At 39.6% G+C, this 27,636-nt stretch overlaps 2 protein-coding genes across 5 annotated transcripts in view; one reads left to right on the top strand and one right to left on the bottom strand.

Moving 5' to 3' along the window:
• The window catches only part of LOC129780464 (hemicentin-1-like), a 366,959-nt gene that overhangs the window by 287,468 nt on the left and 51,855 nt on the right, over positions 1 to 27,636 (bottom strand). The window lies entirely within an intron of this gene.
• LOC129780463 (mucin-19-like) lies at positions 21 to 5,968 on the top strand. Its single transcript, XM_055788772.1, has 3 exons — positions 21 to 153; positions 243 to 525; positions 581 to 5,968. The coding sequence occupies exons 1-3, from the start codon at positions 109 to 111 to the stop codon at positions 5,731 to 5,733; spliced, it is 5,481 nt and encodes a 1,826-aa protein (XP_055644747.1). The 5' UTR covers positions 21 to 108; the 3' UTR covers positions 5,734 to 5,968.

Here is a 27,636-nt window from a genome sequence, read left to right as displayed (position 1 = left end):
GCCAGGGTCTCATTAATTAAACGAACACGAACGAAACAACTCTTGAGCTGGATAACAAAGTCAAGGAACCAATCAATATCGTTAGTGCCAAAAATAGTTCTCTCTGCGATGGAATATCTAGTGAAATCACTCGCCTTGCAATTTATCGTGCTGGTGAGTTAGAAGTTCAAGGATCCTACGAATCCGATTGTGGTGTTAGTAATGTAAAGTGCTTGCTCTCTCTTTTGTTTGTGCTGTTGCAGATTGCTATGCAACCTTTGGTGCGATCCCAGGCGGTTGGTACGGATTGCGGTGGTAAACAATTCCTATGTCTGGACGACACACGGTTCCAGGTGTGTACCGATATCAACGGTAGCGGAAGAACGGAAACAGTTGACGGCATAACCCAATCTTGTCCTCCGGATAAATACTGCAGTAATGACGGACGATTCGAGTGTGATTGGCCAACGAGACCATCAATGGTGACTGCGCCACCAGTCATCACAGAGCCGGAGGTATCTGTAGTGCAACCAATTGCTGCTGAAGGTATATTTGTGAAATAATAGTGTGAATATAGAAATGAATTGTTTATTTCGTTCAGCTGCTCCGATACAAATTGAAGCTACATCAGATCAGACGAAAGTTGTTAGCGAGGTACAACCAGACGCAGTGCAACCTGAAACAACTCCTGCTGAAATTGTTGCAGCTCCTGTAGTCGAACCACAGTCAGCAGCTACGGTAACGGCTGTAGAGTCCCAGCCAGAAATCCAACATCCAGATGTTCCGGTTGCGCCAAGTGAATCTCAATCCGGGGACCTCGTTATAGGATGTGAAACTCAACCCGAATCGATAGCTCCAATAACTATCGAAACTCAGCCAGAACCTACTGTAAATGCTGCAGAATCTCAGCCACAGACTCAGCAGCCAGAATCTTCAGTTGCACCAAGTGAATCTCAATCTGAAGTTATCGTTGTGGAAAGTGCTACGCAACCCGAATCTCAAGCAGATATTACCGTGCGTGCGAATGCGGTGGAATCCCAGCCATCTCAACAATCAGAACAACCCGTTTTTGTAAATATCCCAATCGAATCTCAATCCGAAATTAGTACTGCGGTTGGGGAAACACATACAGAAACTACAGTTGTCGCAGTAGAATCTCATCTGAGTGCTGGACAGCAATCTGTAGTGGAAGCATCTCAATCGCAGGATCCAATTGTTAACGTAAAGCCCACATCGGAAGACACTACTGTATCTGAGAGTACGGTTATCGCTGTTGAATCTCAGCCTGAACCGATTCAAGAGGTGCAACCTGCTGCACCTGCAGGAGCTCTGGCAACAAGTTCGGGTTTGAACGGCCTAAATGAGGCGGCGGAAATTCAGCAGACCGTGACTACCTCTGTCGTCGGCAGTGAATCCCAATCTAACGCCGAACAGACAGGTTCAGAACAACCGCAACAACAGCAGACAACTGTCTCTGCAATTCATTTGGAGAGCCAAGTATCTTCTGGTCCTGAATCTGTACCCGAGACAGTAGTAATTCCTGTAGTCGCTGGCCTAGATGTGCCAGAAAATTCCCCACCCAATGAACCCCAGACTGATGTTGAACTTCAAACAGAACCTGCGGTGATTGATACATCAAATCCAAACAAAGGCGAGTCATCTCACATTCAGGAAGTTGGCCAAACCAACGAACATGGAAACTTGGGACCAGAAGGAGCTCAGCACGATAATTCTGTTGTAGCATCGCAGGCCACAGATGCCCCAAACGTCGCAACACCAGAACAGAATCCCGGTGAAAACTCCATAATTCCTGTGAATCCTCTACCGAACGAGACTCAGCCTGATGGCTCTACTAGTATCATTGAACAACAAACCGAAAACGCCGTCATTGGTATAGAAAACTCGTCCGCAGGATCAGTAAATGCCGGGGCAGTTCAACCCGAGACTACAGAGGCAACGGCTGGTTCTGAATTATCCCAATCAGAGAATCCAACTGCTGGTGGTGCTCAGCCTGAAGGTATTGATTCCGTAGCCACCAACGCACCGAATCCAAGTCAGAGCGAACCATCTACAGCTCCCGATATCTCAATTGTTACCTCATCCAATCCAGGCGGACCTGAAACCGGACCTAGCGGTGCAGTTTCTGATGGTCAATCCGAAAACACAGTTTCTGGTGTTGAAGCCGTACCCGCCGTCTCAGCAAATGCTGATGGTGCTCAGACCGAAAACACGGTGGTAAACTCTGAGAACACAGATGCACCAAACCTGAGCCAGGGTGAAGTTCCCGTCCCCGCTATAGTCCCCGAAATTTCTCAACCGAATCAAGCACATCCTGAGAGCACAGTTGACATTGTTGACCCATCAGTTGCAGCTCAGGAGACAAGCGGTGTTGGAAATGTAAACCAAGGAGAGATAACAACCCAACCTGAGAACCTACCTATTGGAGGCGCAATGCCTGAGAGTACTGCCTCTTTAGGTACAAATGCACCAAATCAAAATGAGGGTGAATCGTCTGCAGTTCCCAATACCATAGTTGGCACATCAACTAATCCAGCTGGATCTGAAACAGAAACAAGTGGTGTAATTCCAGATAGTACCACTGGAGAACAATCTCTGAATGCAGCCCCTGGGGAAGAGACCCAGCCCTCTGGTTCGGCTAATGGCTTAGGAGCTCAACCCGAGAGTACAATTATAGATGCTGAAGGTTCCAGTATACCAAATTTAAGCCAAAGTGGAACGTCAATAGGTCCGGAAATTTTTCAACCGAACGTACCTCAACCCGAGGGCACAGTTGGAACTGCAGGGCAATCCGTTGCAGCTCAGGAAGCAAGTGGCACGGAGATTGGAAACCAGGGAGAACTAGCAGCCGCTTCGGGAGGATCCCAGCCGAATAATGCAGCTTCTGGTGATGCTCAGCCTGAGAGTACTGTTTCCGAAGGTACAAACGTATCGAATGGAAATCAGGACGAACCTTCTGTAGTTCCCGATAGCTCCGCCAGTACATCTTCTAATCAAGCAGGATCTATAGCCGAAGCAATTCCTGATAGTACTACAGGACAACAATCAGAGAACGCAGCCTCTGGTGTAGAAACCCAGCCCGGCGGATCATCAAATGTAAATCAGGGTGAAACATCTATAGTTCCAGAAATTTCTCAACCGAACCAACCTCAACCCGAGAGCACAGTTGACACTGCTGGACAATCCGTTGCAGCTCAGGAGACAAGTGGCACACAAATTGGAAACCAGGAAGATTTAACGGCTACTCCAGGAGGATCTCAACCGGATATCTCAACATCCGGTGGCGTTCAACCTGAGAGTACTGGTTCCGAAGCTACTAGCGCACCGAATCAAAATCAGAGCGAACCGTCCGCAGTTCCCGATAGCTCAATTAGTACCTCATCTAATCCAGCTGGATCTGAAACTGAAACAAGTGGTGTAGTTCCTGATGGACAGCATTCAGAAAACACAGGTTCTGGTGTAGAAACCCGGCCCGCTGGATCATCAAATGTTAATGGTGCTCATCCAGAGAGCACGGGGGTAAGTTCTGACGGTAACGGTGCATCAAATATAATACAGGGTGAATCATCAATCCCGGAAGTTGCTAAACCGAACCAACCTCAACCCGAGAGCACAGTTGACACCGCTGGACAATCAGTTGCAGTTCAGGAAGCTATAGGCGCACAAAATGGAAACCAAGGAGAAATAGCCCCTACTGCAGGAGGATCCCAATCAGACAATCCTGCTTCTGGTGACTCTCAGTCTGAGAGTGCTGGTCCAGGAAGTGCAACGAATCAAAACCAGAATGAATCGTCTGCAATTCCAGAGAACTCAGTTGGTACGTCATCTAATACAGCTGGATCCGAAACTGGACTTAGTGGTGTAGTTCCTGATGGTCAACAATCAGAAAACGCAGCTTCTGGAGTAGAAACTCCCGGATCAGCAAAAGCTAATGGTACTCAACCAGAGAGCACGGGGGTAAATTCTGAGAGTAACGGTGTACCAAATTCAAATCAGGGTGAATCATCTATACTCCCGGAAGTTTCTCAACCGAATCAACCTCAACCCGAGAGCACAGTTGACACTGCTGGACAATCCGTTGCAGCTCAGGAGACAAGTGGCACACAAATTGGAAACCAGGAAGATTTAACAGCTACTTCAGAAGGATCTCAACCGGCTATTTCAACATCCGGTGGCGTTCAGCCTGAGAGTACTGGTTCCGAAGGTACAAGCGCACCAAATCCGAATCAGAGCAAACCGTCCGCAGTTCTCGATAGCTCAATATGCACCTCATCTAATCCAGCTGGATCTGAAACTGGACCAAGTGGTGTAGTTCCTGATGGACAGCATTCAGAAAACGCAGGTTCTGGTGTAGAATCTCCCGGATCAGCAAATGCTAATGATGCTAAACCAGAGAGCTCGGGGACAAGTTCTGAGGGTGTCAGTGCACCAAATTTAAATCAGGATATAACATCTATAGTTCCAGGAATTTCCCAACCGAACCAGGCTCAACCTGAGAGCACAATTGGCAATGCTGGACAATCCGTTACAACCCAGGAAGCTAGTACTACAGTAAATGTAAACCAAGGAGATACTGAAGGAGGGTCCCACCCAGAAAATCCTGCTTCTGGTGGCTCTCAGCCTGAGAGTGCTGGATCCGAAAGTACAAACACACCAAATCAAAACCAGAACGAACCGTCTTCAGTTCCAAATAGTGGTTTGGTTCCGGAAATTGTTCAACCAAATACTCCCCAAATTGATATTACTAATGGCATTGATGGACAACAAGTCGTTACGGAAGGATCATCGCAGATGATTCCGGTCAATCCCCAGCCAGATACTGTCGTTGGTACTGGTAGCAATCAACCAGTGATTACAGTTATCGGAGGAGCTTCAAACACGGAAATATCTGAAACAGTAACGAGTGGTGCATCTCAAGGTTCTCAACCTGGCTTAGGAGTTAACCCCGAAACAGATAATGCTCCATCAGAAGAAGGAACTAATCCGATCAATCCAGGGGTAATCGGGTCAAATGGCTCATCAGCGGGTACCACAAACCCAGAACAAGGTCCAAATAGACCTCCTGGTTCTCCTGATGGAACAGGTTCAGTTGGCTCAAATGAAGGTAGCTCTGGTTCCTCTATCCCTACTCATCCAGCTCGTCCCAATCCAGCACCATTCCTCTGCCAGCAACCAGGTATATTCCCTCATCCTAATGATCGCTGTAAGTACTATGTCTGTATTTGGCTGCCTTTCGGTATCTACGGGTTGGAGCTAAACTGCACGAATGGTATGGTCTATAACCCTATGAAGCAACGCTGCACCGAAGACAAAAGGCCATCTCTACCTAATCAATTCGTCTGCACCGGATCTGGTTCATTTCCCGATCCCTCAGACAACAGAATGTATTATCAGTGCATAAGGCATTTTGGACTATGGATACCGATCAGAAGAAACTGCGCAAAGAACCAGAAATTCAACGCCACCCTCAATGAATGTGCAACTGAAGCCACGCCTGCGTCTGCACGTGATGACTCCGATTCCGAGGAAGATTCGGATGAGGCGAAAGAAAAGGTTAAATTCGAGTGTGTGACAGCTGGAAGATTTGCGGATCCAAACGACTGCTCCAAGTACTTTATCTGCACCCTGAAGAAGAAGGACAGGTTCAAGAAAAAACAGGTGAGGTGCCCCAAAGGTCATCGATTCGATGCATCGCTGCAGGATTGTTCCACAGAAAGGGACGTTCTGTGTGCGTAAAACAAATTGCAAACTTTTAGATTAACAATCAAATATGGTAGCAATGATTAGAGCGCAAAAAATCAAGTCTTCGAAACGGTGATACAGTTCGAAATAGACGGAAATATTATACCGATAGAAAAAAATTCGATTCCAATTCAGTTGCTAATAAAAACGTAGATGCAATTTAAATTATATAAATCAATAATCAAAAATTGATCCAGTGAATAAATGTTACCTCGGAGAGCTTGGAGAACAGTTTTGAATCTCACTAAATCCGAAATTGACAAATTTGCTCGGTGTCCAGAAACCTGTATGAAACTGAAGAGCAGATAATCTTGTTTTTTAAATAATCATTCAAACATTTTGCGTGTTTACGAGGCTGTTAGAGAATATTAGAGAAACTCTACAGAAGAACTAACTCCTGTCCTGAAATGGGTCGATGATTTGCGTGGTTTTGTAGAGGGTAGATCCGCAAATGGTAGATCGTCTTGCCCTCGCAAAAACACAAACACAAGCAAGCTAGCCTTATGTTGAAACCCTGAGTGTCGATATACACATTGCACTGAGTTTGAATAATGCAGGTCAGAACATATATTCCAAAGCGAGCAATTTGGATCAGAACAATCCGCACGGAAGCAAAAAGTTTGCGTTAATCCTCTTTGTATTCCAGAGACTTCAAACTCTAAAGGGCATTCGTCCTAAGCTTGATAGTGGCAATTAAAAGTTCAAAACCAACTCTCTTGTAGCAGACCGATGATCACATAATTATCATAATTCAACATTTCAAATAAACAAAACACAACGCAATTATAACCATCACAATCCACATTTGAAACACATAACAACGCTTGAGGCTGATCATGAAACACTTCATGTTTTTGGTGGCATGTGGCATAGCACCTCACCAGCGTTTACGCCTAGCTCATAATCCGAATTTTTTGGAACTCGATCAACTCCACTCATGGATTCCGCGATATCACCTTCCCGAAGACTGAGCATAGCCTGTACAAGGAAACGTCCATGGCATCACTATGGGAGCATACAGGCATGATAAGCTAAGACTTTTTTTTGACATATAATTTTATTTAGTTCTTTAAATAATCTTTCAGATAACGATGTGGTTTTTATGCTTGTTTCCAATTACAGCAGAACCTCGATTGTTCGCGAAAGCGAATTCCAAAGTAATTCTATAGGGCTTCGAGAGATTTGTTAGCCAGATACGCGGTGACCTTGTCACTCAATTCCGCGGATACTCGGGGTACTACTTTACTTCTTCAAGGTATCAGGTTCCAAATTCAATTCAATTTTATTCTTTAATGCTAGAAATATTTAATTCTTTTATTTTTATTGACGTGCGAACGTCTAACCGGAAACATGGGGGATAAAATGAAAACCTAAACACAGAACATGGAGGAAAAAATGAAAGATTTCCAATGCTTATTACTCGAACATGTCTTAATAGATCGGAAAGTTGTTTGTATCGATTGATAGAAAATATTTCTACGCATCAACCACAATTAATAAAATGTTATTTTTCCTGAGATAAGCAATTGAATAACTATAAAATGTCAAGCACTCTCTAAACGCCTTAACTGTCCCGCTTTGATTGGCTCAATTTACGGTTTCACCAACTCAGCCATCAAAACCAAGGTGCCTTACATTACATGGCGTTTGTTCAAATTGTTTTTAAGTACAGCAAATATTTTGAGTTCAATTAAATTCAAAAATTGTTACATTCAATCAACAATGTAATCACTTCAAACAAATGATTACTAAGCCAACGGTAATCCCACTTCAACCTTGCGTTTATATCATAGATATAACCCACTCATTTTTGAAATTCTGGAATTTTTAATTTTTTAATTCTTTAATTCATTTCTTCTTCAATTATTTAATTATTTAACTCTTTGTATCTTTAGTTCTTTATTATTTTGGCAGGTTTCTCAAGAATAATTTTGCGCCATCGCGATTAGAGCTCGATAAGGAGCACGATTTTTTTTTATCCAGTTCATTTATTTGTAAGGCTCAATCGCATAAGCTTTGCGGAGCCGCCAAAAGGAGCACGATGAACGGCGGAGTATATCACCGGTCCTATTAATTTCAAGAGAATTTTCTCGTGATTTTCCGTGGAATCCTGTAAAATATAAGATTTTCAGAATTTTGTCGTCGTGAAGGTCATTGTGCAATAAACTACCTTCATTTGATTACACAACATTTAAAAAAAAAGTGAACAAATGATTCCGATTTGGTTTTGATAAAACCTCGAACTCATCATATTTTGGACACAGCCTGAGCGGCCATTTTATTCCATCATCTCTTCATCTCTGTCACATCCCGTGTTACCTTTCTACTCTCCTTCAACTTCTGTGTGGCAATTGTCCAATATTTTTTAGACAACAAGGTGGTCTCGATACCGCTATAGTAGCTATCTCCTCTAGTGGCAGTATCATGGCAAACTGAAACAGGAAACAATTCAAAACAATCTGCTGTCAAACCATTCCAGATCAAACTACTAGGAGCGCTGCAGTAATACTAACAGTGCTTTCAGATATTCATTGACTCGAGTTTGAATTGCGACATAATCACTCCCTTAACTATAAAAGTGTATCCAAAATTTAAGACACTTTCTTTACGAAAAATCATTACTTCGAAAACATTTATCTGATTTAAATGTGGTCTTCGACAGAGTTGATGAAATAAATATCAAAAATAAACTTCTTATTAGAATAACTTTTTTTTTGGATCTTTCATTCACGGGTATTCACGCTCCACAAGAATTAATTCATGAATTCACGCAACAGAAATCATTAAAAAAAAATCAGTAAGCTGTCCAGGAAGCTAGTGAAACGTATTACTGCAAAAAAAACGATTCGAGGCATCAAAAGTATGAATGACTCACATTTATTTATTTTCACAATTTGGGTTAAATATCCAACAAAGAGTTATCAGCCTGGACATGCAGTTGATTGTGCGTTTCAAATGGTTTTTTATTGCGTTTCCCATCGCATTTGTCATCTCATATCACACCGTTTGATACCCACTAATTAGCCAAAATGCATCTGCCGATGAATGTAAAGCACTGAGGCGACATGGAGGCAATTCAGCACCCACTTTTAAATTAGAATGAAGCTCGGCTTCCACTTCTCGATTTCAATAACACAGTAACTTCTATCTACTGCAAAAAAAAATAATTAAATGGGGTGATGAAATTGAAAGCATCAACGCTGTTAATATGGTAAACCACAATTGCACCGTTGAAATCAGTCGATCGGAAAGTGGAATTTACAGTACCACTCGCCGGTAACCACTACAATGGTGGAAAACAAGGTGACAGTGACCATGACAAACATGATTTCCCATCCCTTTCTCAGATGAGAACATATTCTGGCATTTAAAGTTGTAGTCATTTAGATTACGGGATTATTGCATATTTCTATTAGCGCTCCTATTGATCGGTTATTTGTTTATTATATTTTATATGGAGCAATTACGAGCAGCCGACCGCTGATCCGCCCCTTTTATATATATATTTTTTTTTAAACTTTGTACACATGATGTCAGCTACCTTAAATTGTTATATCTGTTGAATCTAGAGTGCGGTTAGTCTGGGGATGTAACTTTATAATTAGTGTTTTCACGTAAGTATTGTTTTTTTATCCTTTTCTTAAACGGTTACGATTTCGCGAAGTATTAACATTTAATTATTTTTAAAAAATCATACCTACATTTTGGTGAATCCGACACGGCACCACTATATGTCAAACTTTGTTAAATTAGAAGAGTTTTCTAATAGAAAATATTTTTTAAAAATTTAATGTGGCTTATTTTGAGCTGCAAAAATGTTTAATATTAAATTCAATTTTCGAGTGAGATTTTGAGCTGTGATCTTTGTATATTTATTTTGTGTATTTGAAGTGTTATTTTTCCTAAATAGCTCATTAATTTCCAAACAACAGTTCCGTACAACATATATTTGCTAATGTTAATCAGATATATTGATTTTTTTTTTATTTTTTTTTACAAAAATTCCAATTATTCTGAATCTGCCCTAATACAAAAAAAGCATTCGTAATTAATTTTGATAATCTCATTTTTGAGGTAAATTAGAGGGGCACTTCATCGCAAATTGTACCAGAAGTACAAAGTACAGTGATGCTTTTGAATCCGGGCGCTTTTTAAACCGGACACTTTTTGCTTACATTCAATATTATACCAAAACCATTTTCATGTTGAATTAATGTTACAATTACGATGTTACGATGTTACGATTGTTACTATTGTGTCAACTTAGTTTTGTGTCGAAAATAGTACATATCTGTTAACAAAAAATTGTCAAAAATAAAAAATCAATGTGACTTTCACGAACCCATGTCCGGAATAAAAAGCACATTCAGAAAATGATTTTAAATCCGGACGGATCAGAAGTTGACGGTTAAATTTCTCATTGGAGGAGTTGCATAAGGGTATGCTAGAAGCCTTAGTATGGAGTATGGACTGTGGAGCAAAGATTTTCGATCCGGGAAACCGCAAAACTCTGCAGTATGAAGGACGGGGTTGATTATCTGATCCGTTTGTATGTACGTGAGTTACTTTGTAACTTTGTCTTAATAGAAGTTTAACCCCCTTTCTGTTGACCGATTGATCTGAATTTTGCAACTCCCCTTTATCTCTGCAGTCATTATAAAACTGCGTATTTCATGATCCGTATTTTGTAGCGACCGCCATCATAGATTTACATTTTTAATCAATAACTTTATCCTAAAACTCAAGCCCTTTCATTTGATACTCATATTGCTGGGATTTTGAAAAAAAAATGTATCACCATTTTGTGGTGGTGGCCATTTTAGATATGCATTTTTCATAAATAACTGTGTTCTACTAAGGTAAATGATTTTGGCTTTTCTGGGTTATAACACTTACAAATATTGTAAACATCACACAATTTGTATCAGATTCACATAGCTAAACCATTAAAAACCAAAATGCGTTAAATTTTAATGAACTCAATTCTGATCATGAGTTGTCCAATTCAATAATGTTGTTTCGTCCACATGATTTCTATGGCAACCGCTTGGAGCGCTGCAGTTTGTTTATTGTGTCCTTAGCGCATAGCAGAAATAAAGTTTCTCAATGTTGAGTTTCTTGAGATGAACACTTTTAAAATGCCCAAGAAATTGCGATAGTCTGAAGAAAGCCTAAGTTATGAATGGATCAATATGATGACAGTAAACTCAAGCAATGATAAATGCAACATCTACTTGGAAATACGAATGTTTTCATTCAAAAATGGTGATTTCTAAAGCCGGACAAACCATGATCATAATTCCTCTTTGAGGAAAATCGTGAAAAATCTAGCCCTTTCATTTGATTTCCCATATTGATGGGATGTTGAAAAAAAAAATATATATATATAGCGCCATCTTGTAGTGGTCATCTTGTGAAAATACAATAAATAATTGAATTAATGAAAAAACTTTCTGTACCAAACATGTTTCCCTTTGGTCCCGCTACTTATGACGCATCCGTTAATAAATTCTACAATAATCAATGAATAATTTCTCTCAAAGAAATGCAAAGAAAACATGTGCCCAAAATTAAAATCAAAAGTGCCCGGAATTTAAATCATGATCAAAAAAGTGTCCGGATTTTAAATCACTACACGATGAAAGAAATTTAAATTTTTGAACAAATATAACATGACTAGCTGACCCGGCAAACTTCGTCTCGCCCAAAATTTATGTTTCGTTATCACATGGTTAATGCTGCAAATTTTATTGCTTCGCTGTTTTGTGAATGGTTTACACCGTTCAATGCAAGCATTGAGTTTGCTTACATTACATCTGCACTGAAATATGAATAAGAAGCTACATAATGGATTATATAGTCCTACGTCTCTCTGGTTATGTTCCCGGCATTACCCACACGTCTTTATAGCATGCATGTTTTCCTGCGGTTTTCTCTTGAAATGACGTAAGAAATCAGCCCAAAATATAACAAAATCACCAGGATGTTGAGTTTGTAACCTCATTCGTTCCATTGTTTGCACGAAAAAGATCTTTATTTGAATAATAAAATGAGTTAATGCATTATCCAAAGTATTGGTCATCACTAGCCACTACTTTTTCCCATCTTTCTGCCAATTTACGGATTCCGTCACGAAAGAAACGCCCATCTTTTGAACCAAAGAATTATTCCTGCTAATTTTTCATAGCCTGTTCTGAAGTAATGCGTATTCTACTCAAAGCACTCTGCACCGATCGAAACAAATGGTAATCGGATGGGGCAAGATCTGAGCTAGAAGGTGTGTTGTTTGAACGGAATATTATCAACTCGAGTCTGATCTTTAACTGCGACGTTTTTCGACAACAACTCGCTTTAAAGGGATCAGTTGCTGCATGTAGAAGGAGCTCAGTAACTCGTAAAAGTAGTTTCTAAAGTAGTAGTATCTTTTTGTGAGATGTTTCTGAATCATTCACAGGGAAATATCAGCTCCATAAATTACATGATAAAGTACGATAGTCTGATGCATCCTGAGTGGCTTGGAATCGTATAGCACTAAAATTCATAACAGAGGTGATAGCCTCAACGAAAGATTCAAGAAAAAAAGACAATTGGTACGATGCCATATTTTGTATTCAGCATCCAATCTGAGGCTTTCCGTTGTGCCAAAATATAATCCTGCCATTCTCTCCTATCCTATAATTCTGTCCGTAATCTTCTAATGTATCTTTGTTCTCACCATGAATACAGAGCATCGCGCAACGATTCTTCGCTAAGTTACGACTATTCCCACCAATAAAGTCTTGCCCCCTTGTGCCTTTGATTTCCGCCACCCCAAAAGACGTCACACCCCGCATTCAGTGTCCAGCGCGAACATGAGCTGGTGCTTAATCGAGCGGACAAATACACATTCAAACCACACCCACGCAAACATTCCCGCGCAAACACGTTCCCATGACATTTTTCGTCCATTCGGTTTACTGACCAATCGGACCGGGCCCGGAAGCACAATTCCGTGCCAAAGCCAGCCATCGTCAGTAAACGAAAATCTCTGACATTTCCATCTTCGAGCAAATATGTGAATAAAGATAACACTTTCCCGCCTGAAGGAAAGCCAAAAAGGCATCAACATAAATATGCGCTCCACATTCTCGGGGTCGGAGAAAAATACGCGCCTCCGCTGTTTGCCGTATGTTATTTCATCGGTTTCTTTACTAGTACCTTCTGGCTTTCATTTCGATGCTGACCGCAACAATTTGGCAGGCATTGGACTGGGAATATTGCAGCGATTCTGTAACGACCCGAGGCAGAAATACTCCGAATATTGAGCAGAGGGGATTTCCTTGGCCTCTATGTGTACGTGGGTCTGCCGCTTCTATTTCCCTTCTTCGCTTCTGCCCTAGAGTCTTTTTATTTTACTCACATTTGCACTTTATGAATCTGTTTTCCCTTATTTGGAATCGACAATCGCCGATCCGTTTCCTAGCCTGTAACCAAATGTCGACCGTTACGGTCGTAAAATAAAACGGAACTACTGTACACACACATATACACACACACACACACACACACATACGCGCACCTTTTTTTCGATGAGAGCTACAAGAATTTTTCAAGTAGCACAAACAAATTGTCCCGTCGTCATCGCCAACGTTAGCCGGAGCAGCATGTGGGAAAGAGGGGGTGTTAATGCTACATCAACACAAACACACTCTCAAGCGCACCCCCACCCCGGACGCTGATGATCGTTGCGTTAGCACATGAAACGCAGTGACACTTTGGCCACCTCTGTGTACCTCAAGAGTCAAGATTATTGGGGGATAAAATGAAGTTGTTATGGATACGATAATTGGCGCGTGTGGGAGATTTTGCGATGCTTTTGAAGAGTGCGTTGGTTAGCTTTGATCTTTTGATACGTCGTTAAAAAAGTTTGTCCACCGGTTCTGGTGACTAATGAGTTCTGTTCTATTTTTTTTTTTTTTTGGGTGGTGGCTTGAGATTGATATTTGGCTACGTCATGTTAGGATATGGTATTACATTTTTTCTATCTCCATCAAATAAGAGCTGCTCCGACGCTGTCTGAGATCAGCTAACACTGATAATAAATAGATATTGCAGAGATCATATCCAGCTAGACGAGGTTTCATCTTTATGTAGGAATATATATTTATTTCATACTAGCTGACCTGGCAAACTTTGTCCCGCCCAAAATGGACTTTCTGTTATCAATACTTTCAAACATTTACGTTTTCTTACTAAGCGAACGTTCGTGGATCCAATCGCAGAACTATTCATTGATTTATCTTCTAATAGACCCTTTAAAATCACCTTTTACTATAAAATTCCTAGTGCTTCTAACAAAACTCGTCATTATAATATCAAATTATTTTCAGACAATTCTAATTCAAGACTTTTCAACCACTTGTAAATAACATGTTTCTCCGTTACATGGAATGAATGTTTGCTCTTATCAACACATCCGGCGATCCATTTTTATTTATATAGATAGAAAATAGATATAGGAGTGCGTTTCATCACTTTAAAATTTATTTCCACTTTCAAACAAAGACCAATTATTTCGTAACATCAAATGGACTAACAACGCTTGTCACTATGTAATTGTAGAACATATAGGAATGGAAATTTTAATATGCTTGTTTGAAAAACGTATGTCTCCATTCCAGAGGAGGGAGGGGTGTCATACCCTCACATCCCAAATTTGGCTCCATTTGCTTGATTAGTTCTCGAGTTATGCAGAAGTTTGTGTAATATTTGTATGGCTTGCCCTTAGAGAGGGATAGGTGCAGAGATTACAACCTTTCTGATTTTTCAGGATTTCCCAGATTTTTGAACACGTTCCCTGACATCCTGACAAACATTCAATTTTGCCTGATTTTTCACAAATGATTTTGATTTTTCCTGACTTTTGTACTTCTTACTCTATCAAAATGAAAATTATCCGTAATAAATATACTGGGTTCCTGTCAAAGTTTTCCTGGTTGGAAATGAAAACTCCAATGATAGTATAATGTGTATATACGAGTAGCCGCAGAGTTTTTTTTTCATAATTTACTTATTTTCACAGGCTCAGCTACAAGTTTTAAGGAGCCGAATTCTTAATTATATTTTTATAACTAGATATAAATACTGTTCCTAATTCTATGGTTTGTAAGGTAGAAGAAAACCGCTTACTAGCGGTCGACTCGAGTAAGGGTGACATATTTTTTCCAGAGAAATTTTGAATATTGAATTCTCAATATTTCTCAAAATCAAGAGAGAATTTCTCAGAAAAAATATAAACGAACAAAACTCTCTTAATGGCAAAACCTTCAACTTTATGGCTAGCATAAAAATACCTTGAACAGTTTTCGACGATAAAACTAACATGTTTTGAGAGGGCAGAATTTTTGAGCTGCGAGAAACATAGCGATTGTAGATTGTAGAAAAAAATATAATATCATAATAATAAAAATAAATTAAGTTAAACTTTTCGAACAACCCAATATGAGCTATACTGATTTATCCTGATTTTTATTTTCATTCTTCCTGATTTTTGAAAATTATAGTTGGGAACCCTGGATAGGTGTGTCGAACCACTATAGAACCACAAATTTGGTTCCATTTGCTTGATTAGTTCTTGAGTTACGCAGAAATTTATTTTTCATTTGTATGGCAGCTCCCCTCCTCCTTAGAAAAGGGAGAGGAGTGTGAAACCACAAAAGAAACGCATATCGATCGCTAAAACCTCTATATGCTAAGTTTAATTTCATTTGTTTGATTAGTTCTAGAGTTATTCAGCCTCCCTCTCCTTCAGCCTCCCTAAAACCTTCACGTACCCAATTTGGCACCATTTTTCGATTTATGCAGAAATTTGTGTTTCATTTGTACAGCAGCCCCCATTTAGAGGGGAAGGAAGGGGTGTCTAACCACCATGGAAACATTAATTGCATCCTAAAACCTCCACATGCCAATATTGGCTCGATTTGCTTGATTAGTTCTCGAGTTATGCAGAAATTTATGTTTCATTTGTATGGCAATTCAAGCGGATAATGTTTTGTATTTAACCAAAATCAACTTACAGCACATGTTTTGGCATCCCGATTTATTACATTCAATGAGCTTAAAAATAACAGAAAATTTTCTACTACCCCATACTGGTATCATTTGTATAATATACGAGGGCGGTCCGATAAGTACTTAGCTTCATCGCCCGATGGTGTCAGTATCGCAAGAGAGATTATTCATTGGGTAGCACATTCTCGTAAACGGATACTGTCAAATTTTCAGCCGAATCGGACGACTCGTAGTTTTGTTTTGACCGTGTGTGGAAGCGGGCGTGTCCGCGGATTTTAGAAAAATGGAAAAAATGGAAATTCCGCCGTCACCACGGCCAAATTGGTCGAATTGCACTAAGAACTGCTGCCCAATCCACCGTATTGTCCAGACTTTTTTTTGTTTTCCCCCTTTTTTTTTTGTTTTCACTCTCGCCGGGCAGAAATTTGAGTCGAATGAGGAGGTCATCGCCGCCACGGAGGCCTACTTGCAGACCTCGAGAAAACGTATTTATGAGATGGATTGAAGAATTTGGAGCATCGCTGGGTCAAGTGTATCGAGCTAAAAGGAGACTATATTAAGAAATAAATCACTACCTTTCCAAAATTTATGTTTTTTTTTTTGTAAGCTAAATACTTATCGGACTGCCCTCGTATATATAGCGATAGCAATATGAGCGATCGAAACAAGCATACCTTGCCACATACATTCGCATACCTTGCCACATACACGGACCAGATCGGAGAGGATATAGATACACGTGTATGCTCCCCTTTTTACTATTAGAAAACACATTCCAACAACAATTTTATACTGAGGTGTGATATTATTACGCATTTATACAACACCACCAGTTGCTATGTGGATAGCGTGGTCGTGTAAAACAACCTTGCATTCCAGCCGGCCTTGGTTCGATCCCCGTTGATATTGTTTGGACCTTTTTTTCGGGTACAATCCCAAGCTGATATTCAGTCTGAAAGAAAGGATACCTGCTCCCATACATACAAACATTTAAAGCTTTTGATAAAGGTTATCTGTTCATTTCACCCTTCAGCACACGTGAAAGCATTTTTTCTGCAGAAGATGAAATGTTTTCTGCCAACGCTAGTTTTGGTGTACAAACAAGCAGTGGATTATATAAGTGATATAACCGCAAGGTGGACGTAGGATTACCGCTGGAATTCCTAATGTTTTTCCGTTTTTAAGTGTCTTTAACCCGAAGGTCATTCGTCCCTTAATTCTCAATGTATGAATGAATGGATATTTTGAAATAACGCTGAAAGTTTTTCTTGTTAGTGTGTGAATAGATGAGTATAAATATGAAAATATTACACAGGATACCCAAGAAATCCAACTCTTTTGAACTTGTTGGTGGTCTTAAATAGAACCGCGGAGCCTTGATTTTGCATCCATGTTCGGGAACACACACATATAATGGAAGCGAGTAAAAAGTACCCACAGCATGATTCTGATCCTACGATGATCCTACGTCAAAACGTTTATTTGGAACTCGCTTACCTATACATCACAATAACAAAATCAAGACTAAAATCAAGTGCTTCTGTAATAAAAACATTGTTTACATCCAGCGTCAAGTTTACGTATACAATAAACATTTTGAGAGCCTTTATTTAATCACTGTTTCAATTTTTTAATTCGGAGATCAGAAACATTTGAAAAGATGATCTTCGATTCAAAATTGCCTCCAATTTGGCTAGATTATGTCACTTGTGCTGCACTCGTATAGATGTAGAAAACTTATGTTCAAGATCTTCAACTTCTTTTGGCAAAGGTTACACCCCTCTGTTCGTCATTGTTGCTGCGTTCGTGTTTATTTTTCGTTAACTAGTAAATAATAGGTTGACTTTTCTTCAGATGTTATAGTTTTATGCCGTAAATTTAGCCAAACTCTATGCCATTGCAAGTTTGAATGTTCCACCATTATTTCGGGCATTTTTTGTCTGCCATGATAGAAGCACTCTAATCGTGTTTACAGAGACATTATAACAATTTCTGAGATCTACGGTGATTCCTTAGCTATTTTCTTCAGACATGGGTATAATGCGCGGTTACCGTTGACGTTAGGCGGATCTGTCATCTACGCACTAAATGATGATGCAAAAGGAGTCTGTTCTTGGCAGACTGGAAAGCGATTAATCAGCAAAGCCTTGCATTTATGCATCGGAAGATGAAGATTCAATCCCCCTTTATAAATGGGGAGAGTTAATTGCTCCATTGATTCGCTACATGGGTATCGTTGCCATATAAATTGTCCAACTCGAGAAGTCATTTTGGCCAGTGCCGCGTTTGTAGTGCTGTTTACCGATACCATGAACAATGATGCCATGCCAGGATAGCTAGTTTTGGTGAATGTTTAGAACTCGAGGTTTTGAAGTGTCACATAAGTAGGGAAGTTTTCTTATGGCATTGAAATCGATGACTTGGTTCAAAGAGTTGAAATATACGATACCCATTATTTTCAACGACTGTTGAGTGGTGAGCCAACCACATGTCGATGTCACATTCCGTTGACTTACTACCAGGATTGGATTTTTTTTCAAGTTTAGCAAAACTAAAAAACTTAATTTGAATGATCAGCAAAAACTGATAATAGTGGGCAGTCAAAGTGGACTAAGCGACCAGAGTGAAGCCACGTTTATTTGACAACCAAAAAATGGAAGGAATTTCAAATAAAATTGAAAATCAAATATGTTCGTCTATCACTTCCTGAGAGATTCCGGATAAATTTGTATTTTTTCGTGTGAGAAAAGCGTTTTCTGATAAAAAGGGGATGAATAAAAAATTAAATTCTTATTTTATTTTCAAAAGTCGGTGGTTATATGCTTAAAAATTTTTTGACTCGATCATGGAAACAGTTTATATAACCGGGTCCACCCTGTAATATAATTACACAACCTTGTTAGAGTGAGGAAAACAATTGGGGAGAATGATTGAAAGCTGCTAATACTACACAGCTTTAAACTCGGAGTTCGATTTTCTCGAAATCATAGTTATGTAACCGACCGGTCCGGTCCGGTTCGACTGAATCCCGACCTTATACACTATTCTGATTTTAAGCCGCCTGCCTTGCGTTTTCATCTTTATTGAAATAAAATTGTAAAATTGGGCGTATTTTCTCTTTACATTCAAACACAATGCTGAATGAAGCAATCATGAAGCAGTCAGAGAGCTGTGTTATGTACAGATTTTTATCTTTCTAACACCTGGAGCAACTCAATCTTGCTTCTGAAACGTGAGACATAGAATACTTAAACCATACATTGAAAAAGAAGTCTACAACACCTTTTAATTCTGGTAAAACGATTCCATTCACAGAAGCAGTTGTTGATAATTTCAAATACCATGTATTGCGGATGTCTCAAGCGGAATTGCAAGAATGGTAGTGGTTTTGTTTCAACTTTCACCGGATCGCATTAGTATTTAGTAGGTGTTTCAATTAGACCCCCTTCTTCCGATTCTGATAATACTAATTTCGGTAACGTGCACATCGCTCGAACCCATTAAGAAATGACCGGTTCCCAATCCGGTCGATCTTCAAATTTTACTCCCAGCATAAAATGCAGGCATTACACAGAAGCCCATCTGGAGAGTGAATGCATAATCCTCGCCTGCCGCCGTTGATGCTGGATGCTGCTTAGGACGATTAGATTGGATGAATAATTCCTCGCCTCGCCTGTCCCGGTAAATTATGTTTGACGTACGAGAAAAGTGAAAGGTTCACACAAAGATTATCACGATTCGAAAATCAAATACCTATTTCGGGGAATATCAATCCCAACTTTTAGCGCCCATTAACAGACAGCACTTAGCAGGTATCGAGCTAAATAAAGAGCTTTCCCGGTAATTTTCTCCACCCATCCACGAGAACCGACAAGCGCCATCTAATTTATTCCCGCGCTGAACCTTCAAAGTATCTAAGCTGCCTGAGGCAGGAATTATAATCGACGCTTGTTATAATTCGTCTAGCAAGTTTACGGAACGGTGGGCCCCTCCCCCCACTGCCGAGCCACGAGCTCGATAAGTTTCAAGCAGTTTCGTTCTTTTGTTATCCATCCAAATTAAATTAACGTAACGATAAATTTGGATGAATTTTAAATTCAAACTGTGCTGGGGCACAGACAAAACCCGAATTTTCAATAAATCACGCAATTCCAAGAACAACAAATCCTGTTTCAAGTCTGAATAAATTTGTTTGTACCAACAAACTTCTTCCTTCGTTCGCATATGAACCTACTCCTGACGCGGAGAGAGACTTGCCGAAAACAAAGGCGAAATAAAATGAAATTAAATTATCATCTGCTTTTTTGAAATTTATTCTGTTTTCCGGGTTTTTTTCATTTTCAGGAAGCAACCAAAAAAGAAATCATTCCCAGTAATCCAATCATACCTAACTTTTTCGAACAAGAGGGAAGAACACAACGGAAAGAAAAAATTACGAAAGTCGAACAATAAATAAGTTTGAAATTTCACTCATGTGGCATCAGTGTGAGGGTGGATGGGATGACAACTCACGGATGTCCCTCGCGCTTCATGCCACGAAAGAAACGCGTGTTTCCCTAGAGTGGTAAATAATCTAGCTAAAATTATGCCACAGAAAGAATGATGACTATTCTGTCCGACAGAGACGATGTCGTCTAACGACGCCTGGCGAACGTTCCGGAAGCGACACAGATCGGAGTTTTAGTTTAAACATATTCTTTATCTCATTTTTAAATACAAAAACTTATGAGCAAGAGAAAAACGAGCTGCGTGATTCCGTATTCGATATAACCTTGTGTCAACTGTCGAACGCGTTGCGTGACATATTGTAACATACTGGAGAATTCCACGGCTTTGAAAAAGTGATCAATGATTTGACATATATGATTTTTAAATTGAGGACACAGAGAATCGTTAAATGGGAATGGTAATCAACACAATTATTGACAGAGGCTTTAAATCATACACAATCATAATTATATGAAAACTTTGAATATCGAATGATCAACTGAACATTTTCATGCAATGTTAATGGTTTTAAGTATGCTTCATTTAATATTGGAACACAAACAATTGCGTGTAGTTCAGTCATTTATTAACGAATTCATAATTTGTTTTTCATACAAATGTAGCATTTTCTTTACTCTTTCATAAAAAAAAATTAAAAAAATTATTCATTGCTGTTTCGAAGAAATTCTCGTACTTTTCCCGTAATACGGCACATTAGGCGGCGCACACCCTTTTCGTCCACCGTTTTGGCGATTTGATTCCACCAGTTCTTCATTTGAGTCATGTTCCTAACAAGTTTTCCCTTTGCCTTAAGCCTCCGCTTCGTGATTGCCCAGTATTTCTCTATCGGCCGGAACTGGGGGCAGTTTGGGGGGTTGAGGTCCTTCGGTATTACGCTGACCCCGTTCGTTGCGTACCATTCCATAACCGTTTTGCTGTAATGGCAGCTTGCGAGGTCCGGCCAAAACATTACTGGACGGTCGTGGGCACGAATAAACGGCAGAATCCGTTTCTGTAGGCACTCTTTTTTGTAGACTTCTGATGTCATCTGGTCTCATCGTCCATCAGAATACATCCGTCGAACTTGGTCAGCACTTGGTCGTACAGCTTTCCAGCACGGATTCTGGCCACATTGTTCTGCTTCAGCGTCCGATTTGGCTGTTTGCTGGCTCGGAATGACCTTATTCCTTCCCGGAGACGAATTCGTCGCACCGTACTGTGAGCGGCCTGGAACTTATTGGCCAAATCGCGGTCTGAAAGATTGGGATTCCTCTTGACGGCCTTGATGACTTTCCCACGCAGTTTCCGGTCGACAGTTCCACTCCGACGCTTCGAATGCGGCTTCCGAGCCGTCGTCAATGTTTCCTTGTACTGCTTGATAACACGCCATACGGTATTTCTGGGCATTTTAAACTGTTTAGCTAGCTTAGATGCCGACAACAATGGATTTTCAAGAAAACTGTGCACAATTTTATCTCTCCGTTAGGCTTCCATGGCGGTTGTTTACAAAATGCTATCGTTTGGTGTTATGACATAAATACATGGTGAAAGGTAATGAATTTCCCGACACGTGGGTGAAAAAAGTTTTCAAATCCGTCCACTAGGAGCGCCACAATGAGCAAAAGCAGACTTTAAAAAACAAGCAACTCGTTTCCAAATGAATCAATAGACAGATACATCGAACGTCGAAAAGCTATTTATGCTTGCTGCCTTAAAAATAAGAAACAAATAATTATCGGAGATGAGAAATGCATATATTCCGGAACGCAAAAAATAGAATAATCACAACACAAAAATAACTACAATTATTTTTCGCATAGAGAATGGGTCATGAATGGTTGAGTAAAAATAAACCCAATATATTCACGTAAACTTGGTCGCTGTCCCAATCGTAAGAGGCGACTAATCGGGTGACACCCCGAGTATGAACGTGGTGAAGCCTTAGGGAGATAGCATGTGGGGAATGCCATGAACAGCAGCAACGGAAGGTATGTCAAGCACCTCAAGATCGACGATAATAAAATCCTGATTATGACATACTGGTTATGATATGGAAAACAGCAGGAAACTGAACCATACGTTTCGGTTACTGGCGACACAAGTTGCGAGCACCTAAGGCGGTTCGCACACCGGAACAATAAGCAACTAGCAAGCTGCAATACGCAATATGCAATAACAACGCCTGACATTATGCAAACAACCTGCCTAATGAACGAAATTTGCCAAATTATGGGCAATAAGTTACTTTTCAACCGACACGATGTGTTGCTAGCAATGTGTGTTGCTCTACAAAGGTGATAGCGATATTGTATTGCGTCGGTGTGCGAGATCAACAACAATTAAATGGAAAAAACCCATTGGTGATAATATTGCTCATTGCATGTTGATAATTGTTAGTTGCTTATTGCTCCGGTGTGCGAGCCGCCTAAAAAACGATTCCATCGGAAGCAGTATGCGTTATCGCCGGCATGATCCTTATTGGCATCCACCTGGCGGAAGACGACGAGCGCTATAATGCAAAAGGAAGTGGTATACGAAAAAGGGCGAGAGCAGAATGGAGACGTAAAATTATACTTGACACAGTTCTTGTCTGGAGCATTGTTTGCCTTTCCTAATCTCTTTAAAAACATAAAAACGAAGGTTATTGTTACGATAAGCAATCGTCAAGAGCTAGGTAGTGCGGACTGAATCAAAACGGCTGTCAAAAAAGATCCAACGATCGAGAGTGTTATTTTTCTTATGATAATCAACACTTAAAAAAGGTATTGTTATCAAAGGCAAAAATAATGAACGAACTACATTTTCCGTCAATTGTTTAATTGACCATTGCATCTCTGAAAGAGCATCTTATATTGCAAGGTATCAGAACCTGACAGAATATCAACAACCTACGAATAACTCTTAGCTCACTCCATGATTTTAATGTGGGAGCAAAATTCAACAGTGGCGAATTTCGTTACGTACATGCACGAAAACAGCTTTGCTAGTGAAGCTGACCGAATGAAATCCGCGTAATTATGATCCGCTAGTACTTGTGATGAATATAACGGTAAAGCAATCTGCGCTTCGGGTTGATGATGGACGTAATCTTCTGAGTCAACTACCAGTCTAATTGTGGAGAAGGCATTACGGTTTCTCACGAGGTATTTTTATCCGGGTAAAATGTAACGATTTATATCTATCAAAATAATCCTGAAAATGTGTATGAAAGTTTGATATACTTTTGGTTTTTAATAATTCAAACATCATACTTACTCCACACCCTTATTCGGAACTAGTTTGTCGTCTCCGCAAAAATCGACCCAGCGCGTCTGGAAAAACGTTTCTGAGGGTATACGATAAAAGCATACGCGAACATTTTCACTCGTATTCGGACAGCCTTTCACAGAGCAACGCATTTTAAATGTCCACTTTCCCTGATATAATATTTTTTCGAACGAAATAAAACAAACGAAGTCACAGTCACGTAAATGTTTACTCCTGCGATTCGACAAAAAGTAGAACGAAGAGTTGCCAGATGATTTTTTAAAATGTTTGTAAAAATATGTGAAAGTCTGTTAAAAATGTGGAAATGTGTGTAAAAGTGTGCGGATCTATACTTTGTACATCGCGATGCACGTAAGATTGTCTATTGTATATTATTGTATATTTTGTTTGTATGTATACAGCCATTTCATGCCAGACCGATAAAGTGGTTCTCAGATTTAGATGATTGAGTTATGATTTTTCAAAGTTAACCGGTGGTCCGAAAAATCATTTTCCCCTTGAGAACCACATTTACGTTTTAGCGTGTTCCGAAAACTCACTTTTTTCACTTTTTTCTAAAATGACGTTTTTCAAAAATTCATAACTTTCGAACCACTGAATCAATTTAGATAATCGGTATATCGAATGAAAGCCGATGAACTAGCCTTTTATTGAAAAATATTGAACTTGCGAGAGCCATGGATTTTATTTTCGCAATTATTGATTGTAGTCGTTTTCCATTGTTTTCATGGCTTTGGACTAGAGGGCGCTATACTTTTTTATATTTTTTTCTTGGAAACTGCGGTTTTTTTACATAACATATTTCGATTTCAGAGATGCTATTTTTTCGTTTTTGAGATATGACCGGTTTTTGACATTATCGGGAAATTACAATCTGTTAAGTTTTAATAATCTAATCGATAGTTCTCATAGGTTCTCGACTCTGTTCGCTTACTGTCATGAAATTTCGAAGTGTAGTATAGTTATTGTATAATATGTATTATAAATGATTTTTTTTTAATTTTCATTCATCGTGAAGAATCGTATCGTCTGTTTCATCTGCAATGATGTCAGGGCAAAAGTACTTATGAAATAATAAAAAATGTTGACGTGTACAAGTTATTGTTAGCAAACAAAACACCAACAGAATGCAAACGATACTGAAGTATTGTCGTCGGCCACTTAGCGATACTATGCTCACGACATCAATGCGGTGCGATCTATTTTGCGCACGTAACCACTGTGGTGACTTTTTATGTATTAAAACCATGGAAAAATGTCATACGGTGAGTCAAGTATCTTTGATTTGATGAATAGAGCCTCTCATTTCTCATAAACCTGTGAAATATTGTTATATCCAAAAAGTCTGCAACATAAATAAAATGTATTTTACAGATATGTCTGTAAATTTACAAACATATCTGTAAATCTGGCATCTCTGGTGGTCTGCCACTTAGGTCAAGAGCGAAAGCGTTGAGATTACCATGCCATCTATTATTTATGAGAAGTACTTCATTCAGAACAGTATCATATATTCCTCTTCAGTAAAAAAAAACTAACGTAGGACTCATTGTTGTGGTATGCGTAAAAATATTTATCGTCTTATTTACAAAATGGAAAACTGAAGGTTGGTTTGAAAAACCCGAGCGGAATTCAAATTAATTCTTTAAATTGTGGCGCAAAAAACATGGATGGAAAATATCTCTCGTTAAACGAGCAAGCGTTTAATGGGTCGACCGGACCGTGAAAAATCGTCCACGTTTCCGCAGAACGAAAGCTTAATGATTGGGTCATATCCGATGCCAGACTCGCCGCAGTTATGTTGTTATTAATTTCCATCTCGTTGACTGTTCTCTCTTTCACTATGTACTCGTTTTGTTTTTCGTTTGGATGCTTCCTGTCCGGATCTGGTGTTAATAAGGCGGGGAAATATGGTTGCTTCGTGGCAAAGGCTCTAGCAAAAATAAATAAAAACATGAGGTTTAAGCTTCTGCATTCGGTAAATTTCGGACAGAATGGATAATAATAAAATCGGGAATAAAGACAACTTTACCTTAATAGAATCGGTGAAATTGGTTCGTCTAAAAATGAAAAAAAAACTATTCCGTTGAAATTGATCATCAGTGCTAAAACTCGCTGATGGACTTTTATTTGGAAGGCACACTTTAATAGCCTGCGCTCTTGCCAAGATAACACAAGATTCCGGTGATTTCAGTGCAATACTTCTCGAGCAGTAAAACCGTATTACATCTCGAACGAAACACGCAAACCACGGGGGAAATTTTACGCTTTTACTCTGTGTCATATAAGCAAAAAGTATGCAATCAACTGGCAATGCCAGTCGGCTCACCCGTCAGCCATAAACTCGCACAACTTTCAGTCATAAAGTCTCCCGTTTCCCCAATCGGGGGCCATTGAAGCACACCCCGCATTATTAAATTTCGAACGCCGCTTCCCAGCAGCAAATATCATTACATTGGGTTCCATCAATCAAATTACGCCGAGGGAACCCAAAAATCATCATAAATTAAACCGAACCGAATAAAATTACAAACCTTTTTCCCACCTTTGGCACCCGATGGGATCGGAAATGCTCAGACAGCCACTGACTGCTCGAACGCTCCAATCGTTGGGGTGGGTTTCGCCGCCGGTGATTAAGGGGGCTGCACTAGGCGGAAGAGAGAACCTTCTGTTTCCCACTCGAAGCCAATCAAGTTATCGGGTAGCTTCGGAGAGAACTCTTTTCGTAACCGCGCTGATCGTGGGCGAACGCATTTTGGTTGATTCGGTCAGTCAGTCCGTAGGCGACCGTAAATTGAATCCCAGCTGGATCAAAAAAGGGCCGCATATGTACATTTAAGAAGAATTCGTTTTATTTCCGAACATAAAATCTGCAAACTCTCGGACCAGCTTGCGGGGAAAATTAGGTTTTATTTCGATTTAGTGTGATTGGGGTCTGTGAAAAAGAGATTTTCAAGTATCTCTGCATGGCTTAAATATGTCGTACGTTCGTTTTCAATTGAGAAATTGTGTACATATGATAGATTTTAAAATGTCATAATTCACTCAGAAACTCAGAAACTATTATGAAATGAAAAAAAAATTATGAATTTTCACTACATTGGATATATGCACAAAAGCGCAAACAGCAAAATAATGTCTTCCTTTCATTATTCTTAAGTCCAATTTTCATTCCGAAATTCTGTACTGCATGGTATATAAATATAAACTTACGTACTTAGGTGTTCCATTCGGCTGCGCCCACGTGGCAAACGCAATTTCTTCGTACAACAATTTAAACCTCACAACTGTGCCACCTTTCGCGTCACACGAATAACGAAACAAGCTCCGGGGCGGACTGGGGCAGAATTGTTTCATCCGGAAACGGATGTTGTTCAGGGGCAGCAGCCTTCCCACCCGACGACCCTCACAGAAGTCGCAGGATGCTTTTATTAGCCCGAGTTCGGATCCCAGCTATTGTACATATTAAATCAACAAACACATTCCGCTGGGTTCGGGTGTTAGAAGGGAACGAGATTCTTTGCCCCGACCCACTCGCCATTCTACGGAGAAGCGTGGTGGATGCTGCTCGTGAATTAAGATTCCGTTATTTATGACTCCCAGCGCTTGATGTGTATATCAGCAATTCCAAATGAAATCGTCCTAAAAATGCAGATTTTCAAAACTTGTATTTTTGATTCCAATGAAAGTGTGTATTCCGTTTGGGTTGGAGGAAATATGAGTTTTTCACACCAATGGGAATTTTTTGACTCAAGCGTAACCTTTGAAAAGGGCGTATCGATTTTAGTAAGAGAAATCTTTGATAATTTATATCTCAAAAACTATGAGTCGTACCGAAATAGTGTGTAAAAAAGAGTTTTTTTTATTTACAAAATAAAATTTTAATTTTCGATATCAAAAAATATGTATTTTTTATATTTTTTTCAATTTTTTCATATAAAATAGAAGTGATGTGGAAAATTTAAAAAATGGGCCCAAGATGGTAAAACTATTTTTGACGAACTTTGTGGAACATCGAATTTTTAGGAATTTTTGGAAACTTCGAGTTTTTGTATGTTAGCAGTCATTTTTAATAACAAATTATGAATCCTG

Source organism: Toxorhynchites rutilus, chromosome 3 (assembly GCF_029784135.1).
Source record: "Toxorhynchites rutilus septentrionalis strain SRP chromosome 3, ASM2978413v1, whole genome shotgun sequence".
Lineage (NCBI taxonomy): Eukaryota > Metazoa > Arthropoda > Insecta > Diptera > Culicidae > Toxorhynchites > Toxorhynchites rutilus.
This window is presented reverse-complemented; position numbering and strand designations above follow the sequence as displayed.